The 17,908-nt window shown below is 40.4% G+C and overlaps 1 protein-coding gene across 1 annotated transcript in view; it reads left to right on the forward strand.

The window, feature by feature from the left end:
- Positions 1–326: 326 nt before the first annotated feature.
- Positions 327–17,908, forward strand: part of ADAM10 (ADAM metallopeptidase domain 10) — a 53,043-nt gene continuing 35,461 nt past the window's right edge. Inside the window, exons 1-2 of the mRNA XM_075431787.1 lie at positions 327–598; positions 11,726–11,876. Coding sequence (XP_075287902.1) covers positions 544–598; positions 11,726–11,876 — 206 coding nt within the window. The 5' untranslated portion in view covers positions 327–543. The remainder of the gene's footprint in view (positions 599–11,725; positions 11,877–17,908) is intronic.

Consider the following 17,908-nt stretch of genomic DNA (forward strand, 5'->3'; position numbering starts at 1 on the left):
CTTTCCCTCCGAGGAGGTAGCGCCTCATCGCCCACGCAAATATCGGCGGCCCACGGCCCCGGCGGAGCCCTTCGAGGGTCCGGGATGCCGCAGCCGCTCCGCACCCCGCGGCCGGGGCCTGCCCTGATCTGGTGCCAACAAACACCATCTCCTCCCGGGCCGCTCCGGCCCTGCCCCGCAGCGGCAGCGTGCGACCCCCCCGACCCCGCCCGGCCCCGCCCCCTGCGCGCAGCGTGAGTGGGCGGGGCGCCTCGCGCGTTCTGGGCGAGCCCTGCGGCCCGGCCCCGCCCCGCCGGTGGCGTCGCGCGGCCGGGGGCGGGCGGCCGGAGGAAGTCGTGGCGAGGGGGATCAGAGCGGAGCGCGGCTGGGCGGGGGGCGCCGGGGCGAACCTCCGATCCCAGCCCATTCCTGGGCGGAAACGGTTCCTCCGGAGCGGCGGGGGACAAAGCGGAGGGAGGCGCGGAGCTCGCCCCTCCCCATCCCGTCGCCGATTGGGGCGGATGTGCTGTGGGTAGGCGGTGGCGGGGCCTGGGCCCGGTGAAGATGGATCTGGCGGGGACGATAATCCTGCTGTGCTCCTGTGCGGCGGGCGCCGGAGGTGAGGAGCGGCCGGGCCCGCCCGGCCCCGCGGAGCCCTGCCCTGCGGCCCTGGCTAGGCGCTGCCGGTATCCCTCCCTTCCCCGCTCTCCGCCGCGGCGCTGCTCGGGACCGGGGGCGGCGGGCCCCGTTCCCCGGGGGGCCGCGCCTCAGCGCCCCGGCGGCAGGCCGCGGCTGGGCCGCCGGCCGGGGCTCTCCTTCCCGGCGCCCGCTACGAGGCACGGTCCGCACCGTCCTGCACGGGCCGGCCCGGCGCCCCCACCCCGTTCCCCCGCCGAGGACCGAGTCAGCTGTTCCCCCCTCCTTACTTCCTCGGCCCCTGCGCCCCGTCGCGCTCGGCTGTGCCCTCCCCTGCCCGGCTCCCCGCTGTCGGCTCCGCTTCGATCCCTCGGGACTTCCCTCACGGTCCCGGGATCCGCTTCCCGGTTACTTTTCTCCGCCCCGTCCTTCGCCCGCGGACAGGGCCAGCCGGTGGCTCCACGGAGCCGGTGCCCGGGGGGAGGCGGCGGCCGGAGCGGGGAAGGAGGAGGGAAGGGAAGGGAAGGGAAGGGAAGGGGGGCGAAGCTGCGCTCCCAGGGCGCGGGGGCGGCACGGCTGCCCGCGGAGCGGGGCGCGACCCCGCGGCTCGCCTTCCCCGCGGCCGCTCCCCGCAACCGGGAAGCAGGGGCAGGCGGGAAGTCCAGCTGCGGGAAGCAAAAGGCCCTCGAGGCCGGCTGTTCCCTGAAGCGCGGCCGTGGTTTCGCGGCGGGTCCCCGCTCTGTCGCAGGCCGGGTCAGAACAGGCTCGCGTTTGTGGGGAACGTGTAACTTTGTAACGGCTCCCGTTGCGGGTTGGTTTTTAGCGTTAGGAAGCCAACAGGGTGGCTGCTTGGTTGCGTCTGGTAATGTGCGATCGGCCAAGTCGTGGTGGGGAAATAGTTTCGAATTTTTGCGAGAACAGACTGTGGAAAAGGTGGGCTTGTGAGGGTGTTGCTAAGGGAGGGTGGGTGGAGCAGCTGATAAGGACTGACTGACTGACTTCCTCGGTTTCGTTTGGCACCTCTCCCGTTTATCTGGGCTCTGTGTCTGGGCATGCCAATGGGTAGCTGTATTGACAGAGAATCTAGCCCTAAACCCTGGCCTTTCGCTTGTTGTCAAAAAGTAACATCAGAGTATGAAAAACTTCAGTAGGTTGTGCTTGTGGCGAATCTGTGAGGTAAAAAGCAAGCTGATCAGGAGTCGTCCCGTTATTTGTATGGTCAGGAATGGTATACACAAAAGACTTTGCTGGTGACTTTTCTCTCATGAATTCTTCTAAACTATCGAGATATTTCAGACTTAATTATTGGCATACTTTTCAAGGCCTCTTTGTTTTCTGAGCTAAACTGTGCTGGCACAGAATTAATTCAAAGTGATTCATTAACCAGTTGTAAGGATTGTTCCACTGTTTAATTCTAGGCGGGCAAATAAGCCTTAAAGTTAAGATCACAGTGAGCATGTAAAGTACGGTCCTCTGGATATACAGAAGCAAGTTGGTGAAGTGTATTTTATTCAGGTTAATTTTTTTTCCTTGAGAGAAGAATGGGCACCTTCATTCCTGCACTAGGAAGCACACCTCACTAGCAGGTAGCAGAAGCACACGCCTTTCGGTGTTTAGCAGTACCGGTGAATCTTTAAAGAAAGCTTGATAATGCTGGATTGAAATCTAGAAATGATGGACGATGCACATCTCTAGAATATTCTGTGAAACTCTTTTGGTAAAACTCTCAACATAATTATGAAAGATTTATCGTAACTCCATACTGACTTAAAGTTACTTTTGAATGTTAGAATTTTCTATTTTAACTGTGCTCACATTTCTAGAGTTTAAGTACTGTAAATGTTTTTGGTTAGTGAAAAATGGAGTTCTTCATTTGCATGCTTTTCTTCTAGGGAGGCATTAATATCTGTGTGAAAAAGGACAAGTTCATGATTCTTAACGATGTTACTGTGAGAGCAGTGCAAACTGGAAACAACTGGAAAAAACTCAATGATTTACCTCTGTTTCATTTCTGTACAGTGCGTCTTGTGGTCATTAATTTTATGCAGATCTTGAAGCAAGTTGATACTTATCTGTGAAGTTGTCTAGTTTTAAGCCATAGAAGTATGAAGTAGTAATAATTTTGAAAATTCTATTAACCTGTACTTTTTTTTAAAAAAAGTGCTCTTCTGTGTGTTGAATCCAAGATTGGAATACTTTTACAGAATACTTGAGTTTGAACTCTTCTTTCAGAATTACACGAGACTTTGTGCCTGTGTACCGTATTTATACTCTGTTTAATAGCCTTTAGATATAAAGGTATATTATAGATTTAACAGAACCAATTGTAGCTTTAGTGCGCAGTTAAGTATGAATCACAAAATCAACGTTCTAAAATATTATGGTATGGCATAACTTAGATGGTTTATTTGAGGAGAAAGGTTAGTGAAATCTCTGTTTCAGTTGTAAAAAATAATTTTCTTTTGCAGTTTATTGTTAAAATTATGTAAAAGGAATGCAATCAAAAGCAATCACTAGCATTGCTGCATTAACGAAGTATACTGCAATGTCTGTATTATGCTGCTTTATAACTTTTTGTATGGTTTATGGTTAGAACAGACAAGTTGTCAGCAGTTTGGTCTAATAGGCCCTGAAACACATGCTTGATCAGGTTTTGGTTAGATCACTTTAAGGAGTCTCTTACAAGTTTTTCTTTCTTTGCTACCATGGAATAAAAATGACCTTCATAAAACAAGCAGTCCAGTAGGTTAGTTTGAATACAGTTTCAATAATGTGAGAAGGAAAAACCATACCAGTTTTGGTGGTTTTTTTTACAGTAATTGGGGAAAGGTAGAATTTATCTCAAGTAGATACTGTACATTAGAAGGTAAGATATGTGTGCCTTGAATTTTAAGGGGGTTTTTTGTTGTGGTTTTTTTTTTTTTTTTTAAGTGAATCTCAGCATTTTCCCTAATGCCCTTGGAATTGCTTGGCTTAGGTGTCTGTTCACTGACTGGTGCTGTTAATTTTGTCATGTATAAGATGGGCAGTATTGTATGCAGCTTTCAGTCACGTGCTTTGTTAGATGTGATGAAGATGTGTGCAAGTATATTAAACAGTGCTATGTTATCCGTACATAATTTTGTTCTTTGGGGAATGGAAATAACTGACAGAACTTCTCCTGCTACCTGAGGGTCATTAAAGAAAAAAGAGAGAAAGGGGAGTAGAAAATATGGAAAAGAGAACTGAGGAGACCCCCAAAAAGCTTGGATTTAGTAAGAATGATCACGCTTTGGCTAGGCTGATCAGATGCTGAACATGGCAAATCTGTGACAAATTGTTTGTTTTCACTGGTACAACACACTCTTCTGTGTTGCTAGTACTTTCAAGTTGTGTCTTAGTGTTTTGTGCTGCTGGATGTTGAACTGTGTTTTCCCAGTGAGCATGAGAGAAATTCTGTTTTTTTCTGGACACATGGGGGAGATGTGGGAAGGCATTTATGAGCTATCAGCATCTGAGTGATTTAGTTTGCATCCTTGCTATAAATTGAGAAGAATACTAGCCTTCACTAACATGGCACTCAGCCTCCAGCATTTATCTGGGATTTAAAATAAAAACATTATGAATTTTATATGGCTGGATGAGACAGTGTCTGGTAAAGGCAGCTGTCAGATGGTTGTTTCAGAAATGCCAAGGCAATTAAAAGTAACTAAAATCAGGTGTTTAGATAGTAACTTTGAAATACCGTTGCCCAAAAGCCCAAGACTGCAGGTTTTGCTTTTAAAAGGATCTAGAGGTTCATTTACGCAGTATGGCAGAGCCACTGTAATGAGTTACTGCTGTCTGATGATCCTGCCCTGGCTGTGTGTTCCCACCTCTCCTCCTTCACCACCTCTGGTGTTTCATGGTGTGAGGAGCCAAGTCAACCTGCTAATTTAAACAAAAGAAATGAATCATTTCCTACCAGACATGTAACTTTCATTGGTTTATTGTCCAGACCCAAGCCCAGTGGGAAGGAAAAGCTGGGACTTGCATGTGGTGGGGAGGAAAAACTAAAAAAAAAGCAGACATCTGTGTACTACTTACACTGGTAGTGCTGTACTGTCTAACTGTGCCCTAAATGCAATTTTTCAGTGATGGGGAATGATCCTCACTTGACTTTTTGGTTACGTGGTGTTTTTTTTTTGATAAAACCTACCTTAACCAAAAGAGAATGTATATTTTTCAGCTGAATTGGTTTTAGTGCCAGCACAAGGGAAGAACAGAAATGGAGGGGATGAAAAGGAGCAACAGGACCTGCCCTTCTGCTGGCAGTTGTAAAACTACAGCTTGAATAAATTATTAAGTCAAATTCAAGTCAGGAGGTATAGGGTAGGATTGCTAGTTTTCAATATACTTAAGCACAGAAGTGCTAATTCTGAATGTTATGTACACTCTTTAATGTCCCATGTAAAGGGAACATTTTTTAAGAGAAATAAACTCTACATTGAAAACCTCTTCAAGTACAACTTTCTTTGATTATCTTAATTAAAATTATAATAATAATTTTCTTAAAGATATTTGTCGTATGATGGCATTTCAGATCTGCAAATCAGTGATGACACTTGCAGTAAAAAGAGTTTTCTGTTAAGTTAGCCTGGCTGCTAAACAATTTCTGATAATCTGTCAAGTTGTATTCTCTCTGTTTTTTTCCCCCACTAACAAACTGGAGTTGTATTTGAACTATTTGCCTTTTTCATACAACCTTTCATCTGAGTGATTTACTATAAACCTCACCTTTCAGAACAGTGCATGCTTGATTTATCCTCTTACAGGAAGTTAAATGTCATCTTTTACCACCAGATATATATAAATCTAATAGATGTTTATGTTTACATTGGTAAACTTTCAGTACTGTTTATTACCAGTCTTCTTCATGTGCATGAAACTAGCGTCTGTAAGGATTTCCTCCATAATCTTCCCAGATGCTGAGGTTAGTCTGGCCAGCCTGTAGATCTCCAGGCCTTCCTCCTTGAAGATAGGGATGATGTTTTGCTTCCTGTTGTCAGGAACCCCCCTGCATCACCATGACCTTTCAAAAAGGTGATAGAAAGCCTCAAAATGGCATCAGCCAGCTCTCTCAGCACTCTTGGGTGCATCCCATCTGATTGCATGGACTTCTGTGTATCCAGTTGGCTTAAGTGTTCCCTAGCTCATTTCCTCTGCTGCAGGTACTGCTTCACTCCCACAGACTGGGAAGGGTTTGTCTGCTGGGGGGGCACGACAGTCTTTATAGTCTCACCTGGGAAACTAACCATGATGAATGAACTGAACAGCAAACCATTTAGCATAGACCACCAAACAATTGCTATACATAGCTGCTCAAGGTGTGCTGGGAGGCTTATAGCTAAAATTCCAAGGGTGATACATTTTACCCTTTGCATAAGCTTAGCTAGAAGGCGAGAATGTATGCCTCAGACTTCCTATCTGTCCAGTGGGATTTGTGTCTGTTCAGAACGGCAACTGTAGATACTTTTTTTTACAACTCTTTAGGGATGCTGAAGAGCTATAGACCTTCATACGCAAAAAAATCTTTCACAGGGACTGTCACCTTGAGACATTTGCCTAAATGTTCTACCTAATTCTGTTTCAAGTTCTTCCTTGTATTTAGTTCCAAGCCCAGGAGAATAAAGCTTCTTTCCTGGAGGGTTTATGTCATAGGAAATCCACATCTAGTTTAGCAAGTCTTTAGAAGGCTGTCCTGTCGGATTCAAAAGCCATTCTGTTGTCACTCTCTGATACCTGTATTCTAAAGGGTTCCTGTCTGCTAGCTTAGTGTTTAGACAAAGTGTAATGTTGGCTTATTCTGCTAAGTTGCCTGGAAAGGTGTCATGCCATTTTTGATGTTTGGTTGGTGGCAACATGATATATATAAAATTTTTAGAGCAGCTCCCTTAAACTATATCTAGATGCTCATGGTTCACTGTTCCTTACTGTAGGCTTCCTGATTGTATCCTTGCATGAAAAGATCTTTGTCTTGAAGTCTCTATTAAAAAAAATACTAGTTTTTCAGTGGCAGCACAATAACCATAGTAGTTTGTCACAGAGGTTGAGATCTGTGTGCATGCTATTATAATGATTTCTTGGGGTTTGCAGCTCTCGGATTCTGTGATAGACTTCTTCCTTTTTGATGCAGAATATTCTAATGATAAAAACTGGAGATAGTTGTACCTGCCTTATATACCTCAGTGAAGTCATCTTTCCAGTTTAAGAAACTTCTGCTTTTTCGGGAAAAAGTGTTGGTTTTGGGATCATGTAAATTCTTATGTTACCAGGGTTGAGTTACTTATTAACCTACCTTTTTGAAGAAGATAATTGCTTTGATACAAAGCTAGTTTTGTTAAAAGCAGATTGTGTGTAGCAGTTGCAGACTTTGAACACTGTAGCAATGTTAATGTTATACATGCTTCTGGAAGTGAAAGTAAGTGTTAGTTTTGAAGCCTTGATTTCAACCCTATCTGAAGTCCCTTTTTAGAAAAGCCGTGAAGTAGCATAAACTCTAGGTGATATGCAGCTGCTTTGGTTTAGCAAGAGGAGAACAGCAAGAGTGTGTTAAGTGTTCACTATGAGAGTACTTAAAACATAAGGAGTTTTTTTAAGTTTTGGAGAAAGGGAAAAGAAATAGCATTGTTTCCCTGCATGATCACAGAAAGTGTATACATTTTGGTTAAGGAAAAGGATTTTTGCTTAAAACCTGCTCCGCTTTTGCTTAGCGGAGAGAACAGTTATAAGGTTTTTTGATGTCAGGAGTGTTGCTCTCTTGTCACAGTAGTTAGCACTTGAAATCTGTTCTTTGTGGCTCAGTTGAGTGCAGTCTCTCAACTTTCCACATAGTCATGAGACCTGGATCAGGTGCAAAGCATTATTGGGTCTTCAGTAAGTTGTCATGCTTTAAAACTTCTTTTTTAGGTGCCCAAAGCTGTTCAAAGAGTACCTTCCAATACTGAGGAAAAAAATGGCCTAAAACAATTTAAGGAATGTATTATTGGAAGCCTCCTACCACAGAGAAGTTGAAGATGATTTCATTTTGTTAAATAGTCTTGGGATTATGGAGCACAGGACTTTACACATTCTGCAGCATATGAACTCCCTAGTTTTGGTGAAGTTTTTAAAGTGAGATAATAGTATCATATTCTAGATTTAGGTTCATTCTAAAATTGAAACTGATATAAGCTAAGTTTTATCTTATATCAGTTAATTTTGAAGCTTGTTTTCTTTAATGTTGACACATTTGGGTCATATACCTGGAACTGGAAAGCATGTACCTGTAGTCAGGCTAATGTGTATTGTACAGCAGTTGGTATAACAAGTGGACTCAGGCAAATCTCGTTTGCTTTATAGAAGTTCTTGGGCCATAGGAGGTGTTTCTGCTTAATGTTCTGGGATTGATTGTGTTGGAACTGATTAGAAAAACATCAAACAGGGACAATATCCTTTGTCCTCGAAATTTCTCATACTGGTTGCTGAAACTTTAGATTCGACCTGTGTCTTATTTGAATTAGAATTCGTGTAGACTTGCTTAAATCACAAATTTTGTAAGTGTTTAAGACACCTAAGAGGCTTTTGGAAAGCTGGTGAGAATGGGCTTGTATTTTGAGACAGAGTTAGAGGCAATTAGAATGGAATTTTGTTATTGGATTGTATTTGCAGTCAGCGATGACGTTTGCAGAAGCCTACAGTACTGTGAGGAAATTTCAGTGCAGTTTATCTGCAGTATATCATTACTTGAATTTTAAAAAAATATGGCAGTATCATCTTGTGCATATTGCCGCTAAATGCAAGCAATGCATTTGGTAGTATTAATTTACTTAGTCATCTTTTAAGTTGCGTATTGGCGATCAGACATTCTAATCCCTTGAAAAGAAACAGAGGCATTGAGAAATTTGTGGTGTTAATTTAAAGGAGACCTCATGACAGTAAATACAAGGAAAGGTAAATTTGTATTTTTGCTTAGAAAATTGTATTCTTAGCACAATAACAGATTTTTTTTCTTTGTGAAAATGTAACACTGCTGAGGCAAAGCTTTGCGATACGTTTGCCTTTCATTGGGCATCTCCAGACTTTGTCAGTATAGCTATGTAAAGGAAAATATTGCATGAAATCTCTGATAATTCTCACATTTAGGGTAGTCTGAGGTTAAACTGGTTATGAGATATCCTGCTTTTTCTTACAGAATTAAGAATCCTGAAGAAAATTGGAGATTTGACTTTCTATTTGATTTCTCAAGTGCTACCCATTGATATTTCTTCAAGGGGAAAAAAATATGATAGCCCAATACAAGTTCTTGAAAAATCAAGCATAAACTGAATAACTTGTTCCCTTCCTCAAGAAGAAGGTTGAGGGAGGAGGTGGGAATAATGGGGCAAACACTTGCATGCACACAACTAAGTAAGAACAACATATGGTGAAAAAAGTAATAGAACAGAAACTGGGAGAGAAAAAAGGTTTATGCATCCTTGAAGCAGAAACTGATGCGTAATGTTGTACCATTGATTGTGGTTGCCTGACCTCCAGAAGGTAGTAGTAAGTACTATGAAATGCAGTTCCTATGATGTAGAAACAAATCTCACACTCCTCGTGAGGATATGTTTGAAGATTACCAATTCAACCTGGAACTGGAAAACCAGCAACTTGTGTGTTCTGTATTCTAATTTCGTATTCTTAGTGTAGATAAGATTGTGTTTGTATACCACAGTTGTCAGTAGACAATTTGGGGTTTATGCCAGGTCTGTCTCTTCATAAATGAAGTGGCTGACAGTTGAATTTCTGTGTCCTTTTTGTGAAAGATGATGTGTTACAGTTAGTGAAAATTATGATGATGCATTTACTGCACTCAGTTTATCTTTGTGTTGCCACATTGCATCCCAGTGAACTAAAAAGATAGGGCCGACTTGTTTCAGTAAAATACAAATAGTTCAATGAAACATCTTCTGAAGTTTTGGAATATGCTTTGTCAAAGGGGTTATGTAGGGAAGAACTTGTATGGGAATTTTTACTAAACATTGGCAGTGCTGAAGCATTCCTTTTACAAATACATTTGACAATATATTGCTGTCACAGGCTGCCTAGAAGAAAATTTTACTTTCTGCACAATAAAACCGTAAGAGATGGTGCTTACCTTGGAGCGATTTCATACACAAAGTAGTTTCTGTAATGAATAGTTGATTTGTTCTTCAGAGACAGTTGCTGCTATGGAGTTACAAGAGAAAAGAATTGATTGTATTTTGTTGGGTAAAGCGTGCAGAATACTGCAAAGCTTTATTTCAAACAGGACGAATGTTTGCGTGCTAGACGCTGATAAAAGTTGTGTATCAAAACATACAGTTACTCCTTGGAGTTTTGAAACATGCATCACTTAATCTCTTTAATTCTTTTTGATTCTTCATCAAGAAACATGATATAATTTGGGTCATATGTAATCTGGCTTTGAAACCAGAACCACTGCAATTATCTCACTCTTGACTGTAGATTCTAGATGTAGATATCTAAATTAATTCCTTATGGTTGGATATCTTAAATAGAAGCTGTTTAAAAAATGTTTTCCACTGTATTTGTAAAACATACTGCGTGCACTGCCAACATTGCAAAGACACAGTGGTTTGCTCCGCAAGTTGTGTTTTGAGATTTTTTTTTTTTTCCTATTTCTCCACATTATTTTCTACTGATGGGACTTGTAACTATCTTTTATGGTCTCTTATCACAGTTACTGAATCACTTCCTCTTAATAATTCCTTCCACAACATCTGTGTTTACTTTTGGCAGGTGGTGGAAATATTTTTTGTACATAACATTCTGGTGCTGGTGTTTGATGCGAAAGTGTGGTAAGACTTGCGAAGAGAATCAGGCTTGAATGTGCAGAGGCAGGGAATGGAGACCTTGGTGGTGGCCAGGGTGTTAAAATATGCTTCTAGTTAAATACGTGCTGTACTGTCTATTTGTTATACATACATTTCTGTGATTGCTTGGGATATGTTAACTAATCAGAAGGTGAATCCTGCCTGGAAACCGCATACTTATTAGGAAGAAGTGACCAAAATCTGAATTATCCAAATGTCTGTAGTGCATATAATGGCTCCTTGTCTGGAGGAAAATAATGCTATATGAACTTCTTTATGGTTTTGGTTCTTATGATTACTGTCCTGTTGGCTGTTTGATTGGCAGAAGTACATCTCAGCAGTATGACAGGTGTCTGGGCAGTTTTCTATCCTGTTATTCACCTGCTATTGTTAACTTTGGAGTGAAAAATACTGTGTTATAGTAAAATGTCTAATGCTTAGTGCAGATACAGGGCTGATATGGTGGTCCTCTGTATGCATATTATACATCTGTGGAGAGCTCTCAAATGCTAGTGCCCCTGGTCAGTCCTGCATGTCCCTTCCTCCGTCAGGATGGAAGGACCAAAATCTTTCCCCATTTTCTGTCATGCATTCTTAATGTGAGTCTGAAATACTACCTTATAAGGAAGTGTCCAGAATAGACTGAACTGAATCTATGTCTTTGGAGATAACATCTCTAATAAAACTTTTCTATGTGATAGAACATTCCATGTGATGCAAAATGTTATGTTGCTAGGTAGTGTGATTTGCTTTTAATTTTTCTGGATATTTTTCACATGGAATATAAAGATTTTGAGCAGATACTTCGGTGTCATGAGTGCAGAGTAAAGCTGGAAGTGCAATTCTTCTAGGGAACCAGAAGAAAGATGTTCAGCCACTGCACTTATTGTGTTTGGGATCAGGAATCCGTTTCTGAAACATCTCTCAAACATTCCTGTCTACAGTGATGTAGTTCACATTGTGGAATAGGTTTGGAGTAGATGAATTATACTCATTTTGATTGAAATTAAAGTGGAAGATGCTTTCCGAGGTCCATCTAATGTGCTCTAACTGCAGGTGTGCATTCAGTCTGTGGGACCAGAGTAGCATGAATCTAAAGTGTAAGGGGAAGTAAAAAGAAGCTAAAATGCATATAATGTGGAGGTCAGGTCCTCATCACCAACTGTTTTGCTCCAGAGATCTGCCATACCTGGTAGTGTGGTTGTTACCTTGGTAATTTCTAAGACATGCTAAACCTTCCTTGTTTCTCTTTTCAGGCCAGTATGGAAATCCTCTAAATAAGTACATTAGACATTATGAAGGATTGTCTTATGATGTGGATTTGTTACACCAAAAACACCAGCGTGCCAAAAGAGCAGTATCGCATGAAGATCAGTTCTTGCACCTAGATTTTCATGCTCATGGAAGGTTAGTGATATTTTAAAAGGTGTTTGTTTTATACATTTTATTCATATATGTGTTTTAATTACATAGTGAAATGTAAATGGTGAAATATAGTTATCAGACTAGTGTTAGCTAGAATACACTAAAATGCAGTGCTTATAGTTTCTGTGAAGTATTTGCCCTGATGTCCAGTATAAATGTGAAATTGTTGCTTGTAGTCACTCATTCAAACTTCTGGTGGTAACTATTGATGCACTTTGAAGCTTAAACAATGGAATCATGTTGAGAACAGAATGGTAGTTGATTCTGAGTTTATAATGCAGCTTTGGCGTTTTTTGTTTTTTGTTTTTTGGTTTTTTTTGCAAAAATTATGCCAAACTGCCTGAGGAGATGTAATTGAGAAAAAGTAAAACTTCAAATTGCATTTGAAACTACAAAATAGGCCAAAAAAGTGTTCTGTTTCGTGTGTGATAGTGTCATCTGTTTTCTGTGCTGTTGTGGCATTAAGCAGTTATTTGACATGGGGAAAGCATAATTGCTGTTTCAAGACTTGCTTTGCCTTACATTTAACGTGATTGTAAGATCCAGTGCAAAAGATAGATGTTCAGCGTGAGCAATTGAATTGTAATTTGTAGATTTCACTTAGGAAGATCTCTTTGTACTTTGGAATTGCCTACTCTTTGTATAACTGAGGAGAAACAAGAAGAAAGTTGAAATATTAGTGCCTGTATCTTTGTTTCTTTGACTCCCTGCTTTGCAGCACCACTGTCTTAATGCATTTTAGGAATATGTAATGCCCTTGCTTTTCTAACTATTTCAGTTACAATTTAAGTGATTAGAACTTGAAAATAATTGCTAGCCGTAGATAGAAACATAGGAGGTTTGACAGAGCAAAGGTAAAACCAGGTCTTCTGAATTTGTGTTTGGAATATTGTTTTATGAGTACGCGTTCTGCTTCTGTGCCAGCTTGTAATTTCTCCAGGGAATGAAGCATTGCTACTGGAGAGTTGCTGCCTGAATTTCAGTGCATGCTCCCAAAAGGTTAGCATTAGGGTTGTATTTGTAACTGCTGTAGAACTGCAACCCAAATCCTGAGTTTGAAATCTTGTCCTTAAGACCACATTGGGTGTGATTTTTGGTCTAAGGAGTTTTATTATTTAGAGAAGAGTCATAATGCTGCTGTCTCTGCTGTAGCTTCTCAGGGAATCACTCTCTTGTCTTCACTATTAAATTGTTCCAATAAACAAGACTGCAGAATAGAATGTTTCAGAGGCTTCTCTTATTGTAAACCTCTCCACTTTTAAATTAAATCTCCAGGAAAGTTGCAAGGCAATGAAGTTTGCTTTCAGTCTAATGCTGCAGCTCTTAAACTCCAGCCTGATGGTTAATTTAGGCTTACCAGAGTGTGTGCTACTGCAGAGAGGAACAGGCCTGACCACATTCCCAGCATCATCTTTGTGCTAGCCCTGGTAGTCTTAAAATCGCGCAAGGAATAGGATCTGGGAACTGATCCAACTGAAAATTATTTGGCAAAAAAACCAAAAAGATCAGTGTGACTTGAATGGGTGATGGAGAGAGGATGAGACCATTCTTTCTGGGAGCAGTCCACATTTCAGTCCACTTGAGCAGGTTCGTCTTGTCATTGATAAAGATCCCATAATAGTCTTCCATAAAATAGAGCTTTTAGCTTAGCCTGTGCGTTCTATCTGTGTTAATAAGGTGGGCTGAAAATCCTTATTGTATGAAAATGTTGACCATACTTATCATAACAAGCTCTAAAAAAGATTTCCTTTCTTTCTTCATGGATGTTAGTCACACCAGACCTTAGACAAACAGGTTTATAAAGATTTTGATAACAGCTACTGTTACTCACCCAGGGAAGTGTTGGTGTTTATATGTGGAATGGATTCTAAATCCCTATGCTTCGAGGCAAAAATCCATCATTAACTGAGGAGGCTGAAGGGAAACATACTATAAGGTCAAATCAGTCCATAATTTAGGATTTTGGTAGTTTCCTGTGACACATCTAACACTTCCAGCAAAAGAGAGGATAGCTGACAGACTGTAAATTTAGTCCACAAATTCCTGTTAATCAGTATGTGTGCTGCCAAAATATTTTCTTTTTTCTTTAAATATGAATTAGGAAGGATCAAGTGAATTTGTGTTTTACGTCATACAGTCTATTTAGTAGCTTTGAAGGTGTGTAGCAGTTGGAAAAACTGTATAAATAGGATTGCCTTTTTCTAGTTGCAGCTAGTTTATTGTGAATATTCAAAAGTGGTGTTCATCGTCACTGAGAATGACAACGTTCAAACCTTTTTATCAAATATTCTAATTACTTTGTGTTAAGGTAGGAAATAAAGCTTTTGCAAGATACTTAAACTATTTAGATCTAGCACATGGACTCTTACAGTGCTGTTTTATTTAAATACAGATGATGAGAGTTAAGGGCATTCACTCAGTGTGAGGTTTGAGATTCTGAAAATTTAAACCTGATTTACACCTTACACCTTACCTTAAGCCTTACACCAAATGGTTGGCTAAGACTTTGTCCAGGTGTAATGGTTTATTGGTATACATCTGTCCAACCTGCATCTCCTTAACTTAATAAAGATACTAAACAGCTGCTACTTATGAGTACTGAAGTGATAATCTCCTGTTTTGAGTTGGCTTCTGCTGAAATGGCTGTCTTCTGTAGTCAGGAAACAATGGAACTGTTCTAATGTTTACAGCCGTTCACTGCTGGAAACAGCAAATGAAGTTAGCTGGACCACAACAGTTGTTATGCTCTATCTCTAGTTCCAGTCTGAACTTTGTAAACTTAATTGTTCCATTTTTTCCAGAGGAAGCACCTGTTGGTGATGTGCCCAGTTAAGATGGGAAGGTGATTTGGCTCGTTATTTTTCAGTCAGATTAATTAATTTGATTTAGTATATAAGCAAATTTACTGTAAGAAGAAAAGGTGCAGAAAGAAGCAGAAGTGGTGAGAGGGAAGATGCAGTAGTACCCCTGCCCTTTTCAGGGGCAGTGCTGGCATATGCCAGATGAGCATTCATCAGACTTACGGTTCATTGTCCAGAAAACAGCTGGCAGTGACAAGCATTTTATGATTGTGTAGGTAGCATCTGTTCTTTTCAGTAGACTGTTTGAATTTAAGAACTGTATTTCATAGTACCCTTTTGTTGAAAAAGGAAAAAATAAAAACAAATTGAAATTTTATATGTTGATACCAGTTTAAAGTGACCATTTAACCATGCGCTAATAACAGTGTAGTAGTGAAGTAGATACTGTAATGATGGAATTAAACCCAAAGCTACCTTTTTTTCTCATCAGACTCAGTAGTTCTACAGATGGGTGTATAACACCAGCTTTGAGAAACCTGCATTGTTTAATAGTATACTGTGTAACATTTAACTTTCAGATGAAGGTTAACAACAGAAATTTTTCAAAACTTCTGTTGTTAGGTAATCTAAAATACACCTTGTTATGGCGGATGTAATGCCTGAATTGAACCAAACCAGCCACTATTCAATGCTGGAACACTAGCTTAATAGGGCAATTAAAATTGCTGAAACTAAACTATGGATACCTGTTAATTCTTTTGAATCATAAACCATGTAGTTTAGATGAGTTGACATTATTGTTTTACCAGTGGTGCAAAACGTGCTCATTTCTAAAATGCTTCAAATTGGAAGGAATATGAAGCTTTAAAACAATTCTGGTTATGTATCGTAGCTCTTCCACCTGCCAGTTTGTATTGAGTGTTTTAGTGTGAGTTAGTTTAAGGTGCCCTTTGAGTCCAGGGACAAAGTTAATGAATGCATAGTGTTAAAATTAACCAGCCAAGTTCCTGGTGTAAAGTAGCTTTTGAACGCACTCCACAACCCCTGCCTCTCCCCACTCCTCCCATCTCCCCCAAATACATCAAATGATTCCTGGAAGACCAATCAATGCCTTTGGCACCAGCTTGAGATACACTGAAGGAATTTAATAGGGTGTAACTTTTTTTTGCATGTCAAGGTAGTGTCATTAGTTTTGAAAATGAAGTTGGGACATGACTAAAACATTGTATTTTATACCCAGTTTTGACTTTGTCAAAAATGTGTTCAGTAAGTGAACAAGTGCAAGTACACAGTTGTTCCCATGCAGAGAAGTTGACAAGTGGTTTTCTTCTCTTTGTTAGGACCGACATTTGCAATTATGTTGATTGTGGAACATCTTAAACTGAGTTCCTAGCAACTGTAGATTGTCAGAAATGTACTGGATACTTCACAGTGACTTCATTGTGAGGACAGAGCTTGAAAAGCTTGCCTGACATCTGATGTTCTCAGAACTATACCTTTTTACCTAATGACAAAACTGAATTCCTGACACCCTGATGCATTCAGAAGAATAAAGGAACTACATCTAAGTAGTGTTTAACTGTACTGTCAATCAATGTTTTACTTAATGCATTCCTGATAACTTATGCTTTCTAATTTTTGTCTTAATTTGTCCTGTTAATCACTGATTCACACCTACTTCCACTCTTTCTCCTGGATTAGTCAATGACTCTCACTTGGGAAGGTTGCCTACACAACTTGAGTGAACAATTGAATTTTCAAGTGGTACTTGAATGCATGATAACACTTGCTTATTACTAAGTCAAAGATAATGTCTTAAGAGTTTCTTCCAGATGTTTTGCAATTTAGCTACAATTTCCTTAGATTTTTACCTAAAATTTTATTTTTTTAAAAAAATACTGTAAGTTAAGTTGAGACATGTTTGTTGGAATATATGGTCTATATATGATCCTTATGATAGGAAAACTGCTACTGGAAGTGCTTGCAACATCATGTCTTTTTAAGCCATACAAATAAAAAGACCTTTCATATGGTTGTACTTGTGAATAGTAAAGCATTCACTTGTTGAATATTGTAAGATTGTTCTATAAAACTTGAGAAAGTTTAAAAATATGGGCTGCATTAATAAAAACACTTCTTCATGTTTTAATTTGGGCTCACAAGTCATGGCTGCTAAATCCAGATTCTTTTAGCCCAGCATATTCAAGTCTTAAAAACTAGCTCGGTGTAGGGTTAAAATCATGTAAATATTCCATGTTTGTGTCAGCTGGCGCAACTGCAATAGCCTGTTCTTCAGCCTCCACCACTTTATACAGTTCATCTGGACTCAGAAGTACTTAGTTTCTTCTACTGGGCTCCAAAATGGACAATTATACCGTATTTTCAGATCAGTCTGCATAAATGCTTGTAGAGGTTCACATTGTGATAGTCAGAAACTTGAATACCTGCTAACTAGTAATGAAACACAAGCTTTGCTTCCACTGCATTAAAAATCAGTGATACTGGTTGCTTGTAGTGATCCTTGGTGGCTGTTGGACATTTTCCTTCTCTTGTTTTCTTATTCACCAGAATGTTCTTGCCTACTGTTCTGTGTAACTATAAGGGCGTACTGCTATGTATCCAGAAGAGCATGCATCCAGCTCTGCTCTAACTTTAGAACTACAACAATAAGTGAGTTTTGGAGGTGAGGGAGTTTAGAAAAATTTTATTATCCTACCATTCTTGGGTTAGTATGGGGGAGGGAAGGAGGGAGAAGTTGTTTTGTCTTCATGGGTCTATATAAAAAGGCTAATAATATTCATGTGCCTAATGCGGCAAGTCCAGTGGGCACAAAGATTTGGTCATTATTACTTCAAATAACTTGACAGCTAAAGTGCCAGTCGGTGCTTTCAGTAGTGACACTGGGTGCCAGCAGTCAGGAAGATGCTGTAAGGCAAGCTTCCACTTGAGATTGTTTTGCCTGATTATGTCAAAGTGCTGAGTAGCATTTGGATCAATAAGCAGCTGGAAAAAAAACTGCACCAGTTTCAGTACTGCTACTAGTAGGGTACTGCATGTTACTGCAAGTAACCTTTTTTTTTTTTACTGTGGTTAGTGAGCAAATTTTCTACAATGTATTTATTATTAAGAAAACGATGTGTAAAGCTATAATATGTTGCAGAGTTACCATGTGATTCACCTACCAGGTAAAAATGCTATAGCTAGCACCCAGTT

Source organism: Opisthocomus hoazin, chromosome 10, assembly GCF_030867145.1.
Source record: "Opisthocomus hoazin isolate bOpiHoa1 chromosome 10, bOpiHoa1.hap1, whole genome shotgun sequence".
Lineage (NCBI taxonomy): Eukaryota > Metazoa > Chordata > Aves > Opisthocomiformes > Opisthocomidae > Opisthocomus > Opisthocomus hoazin.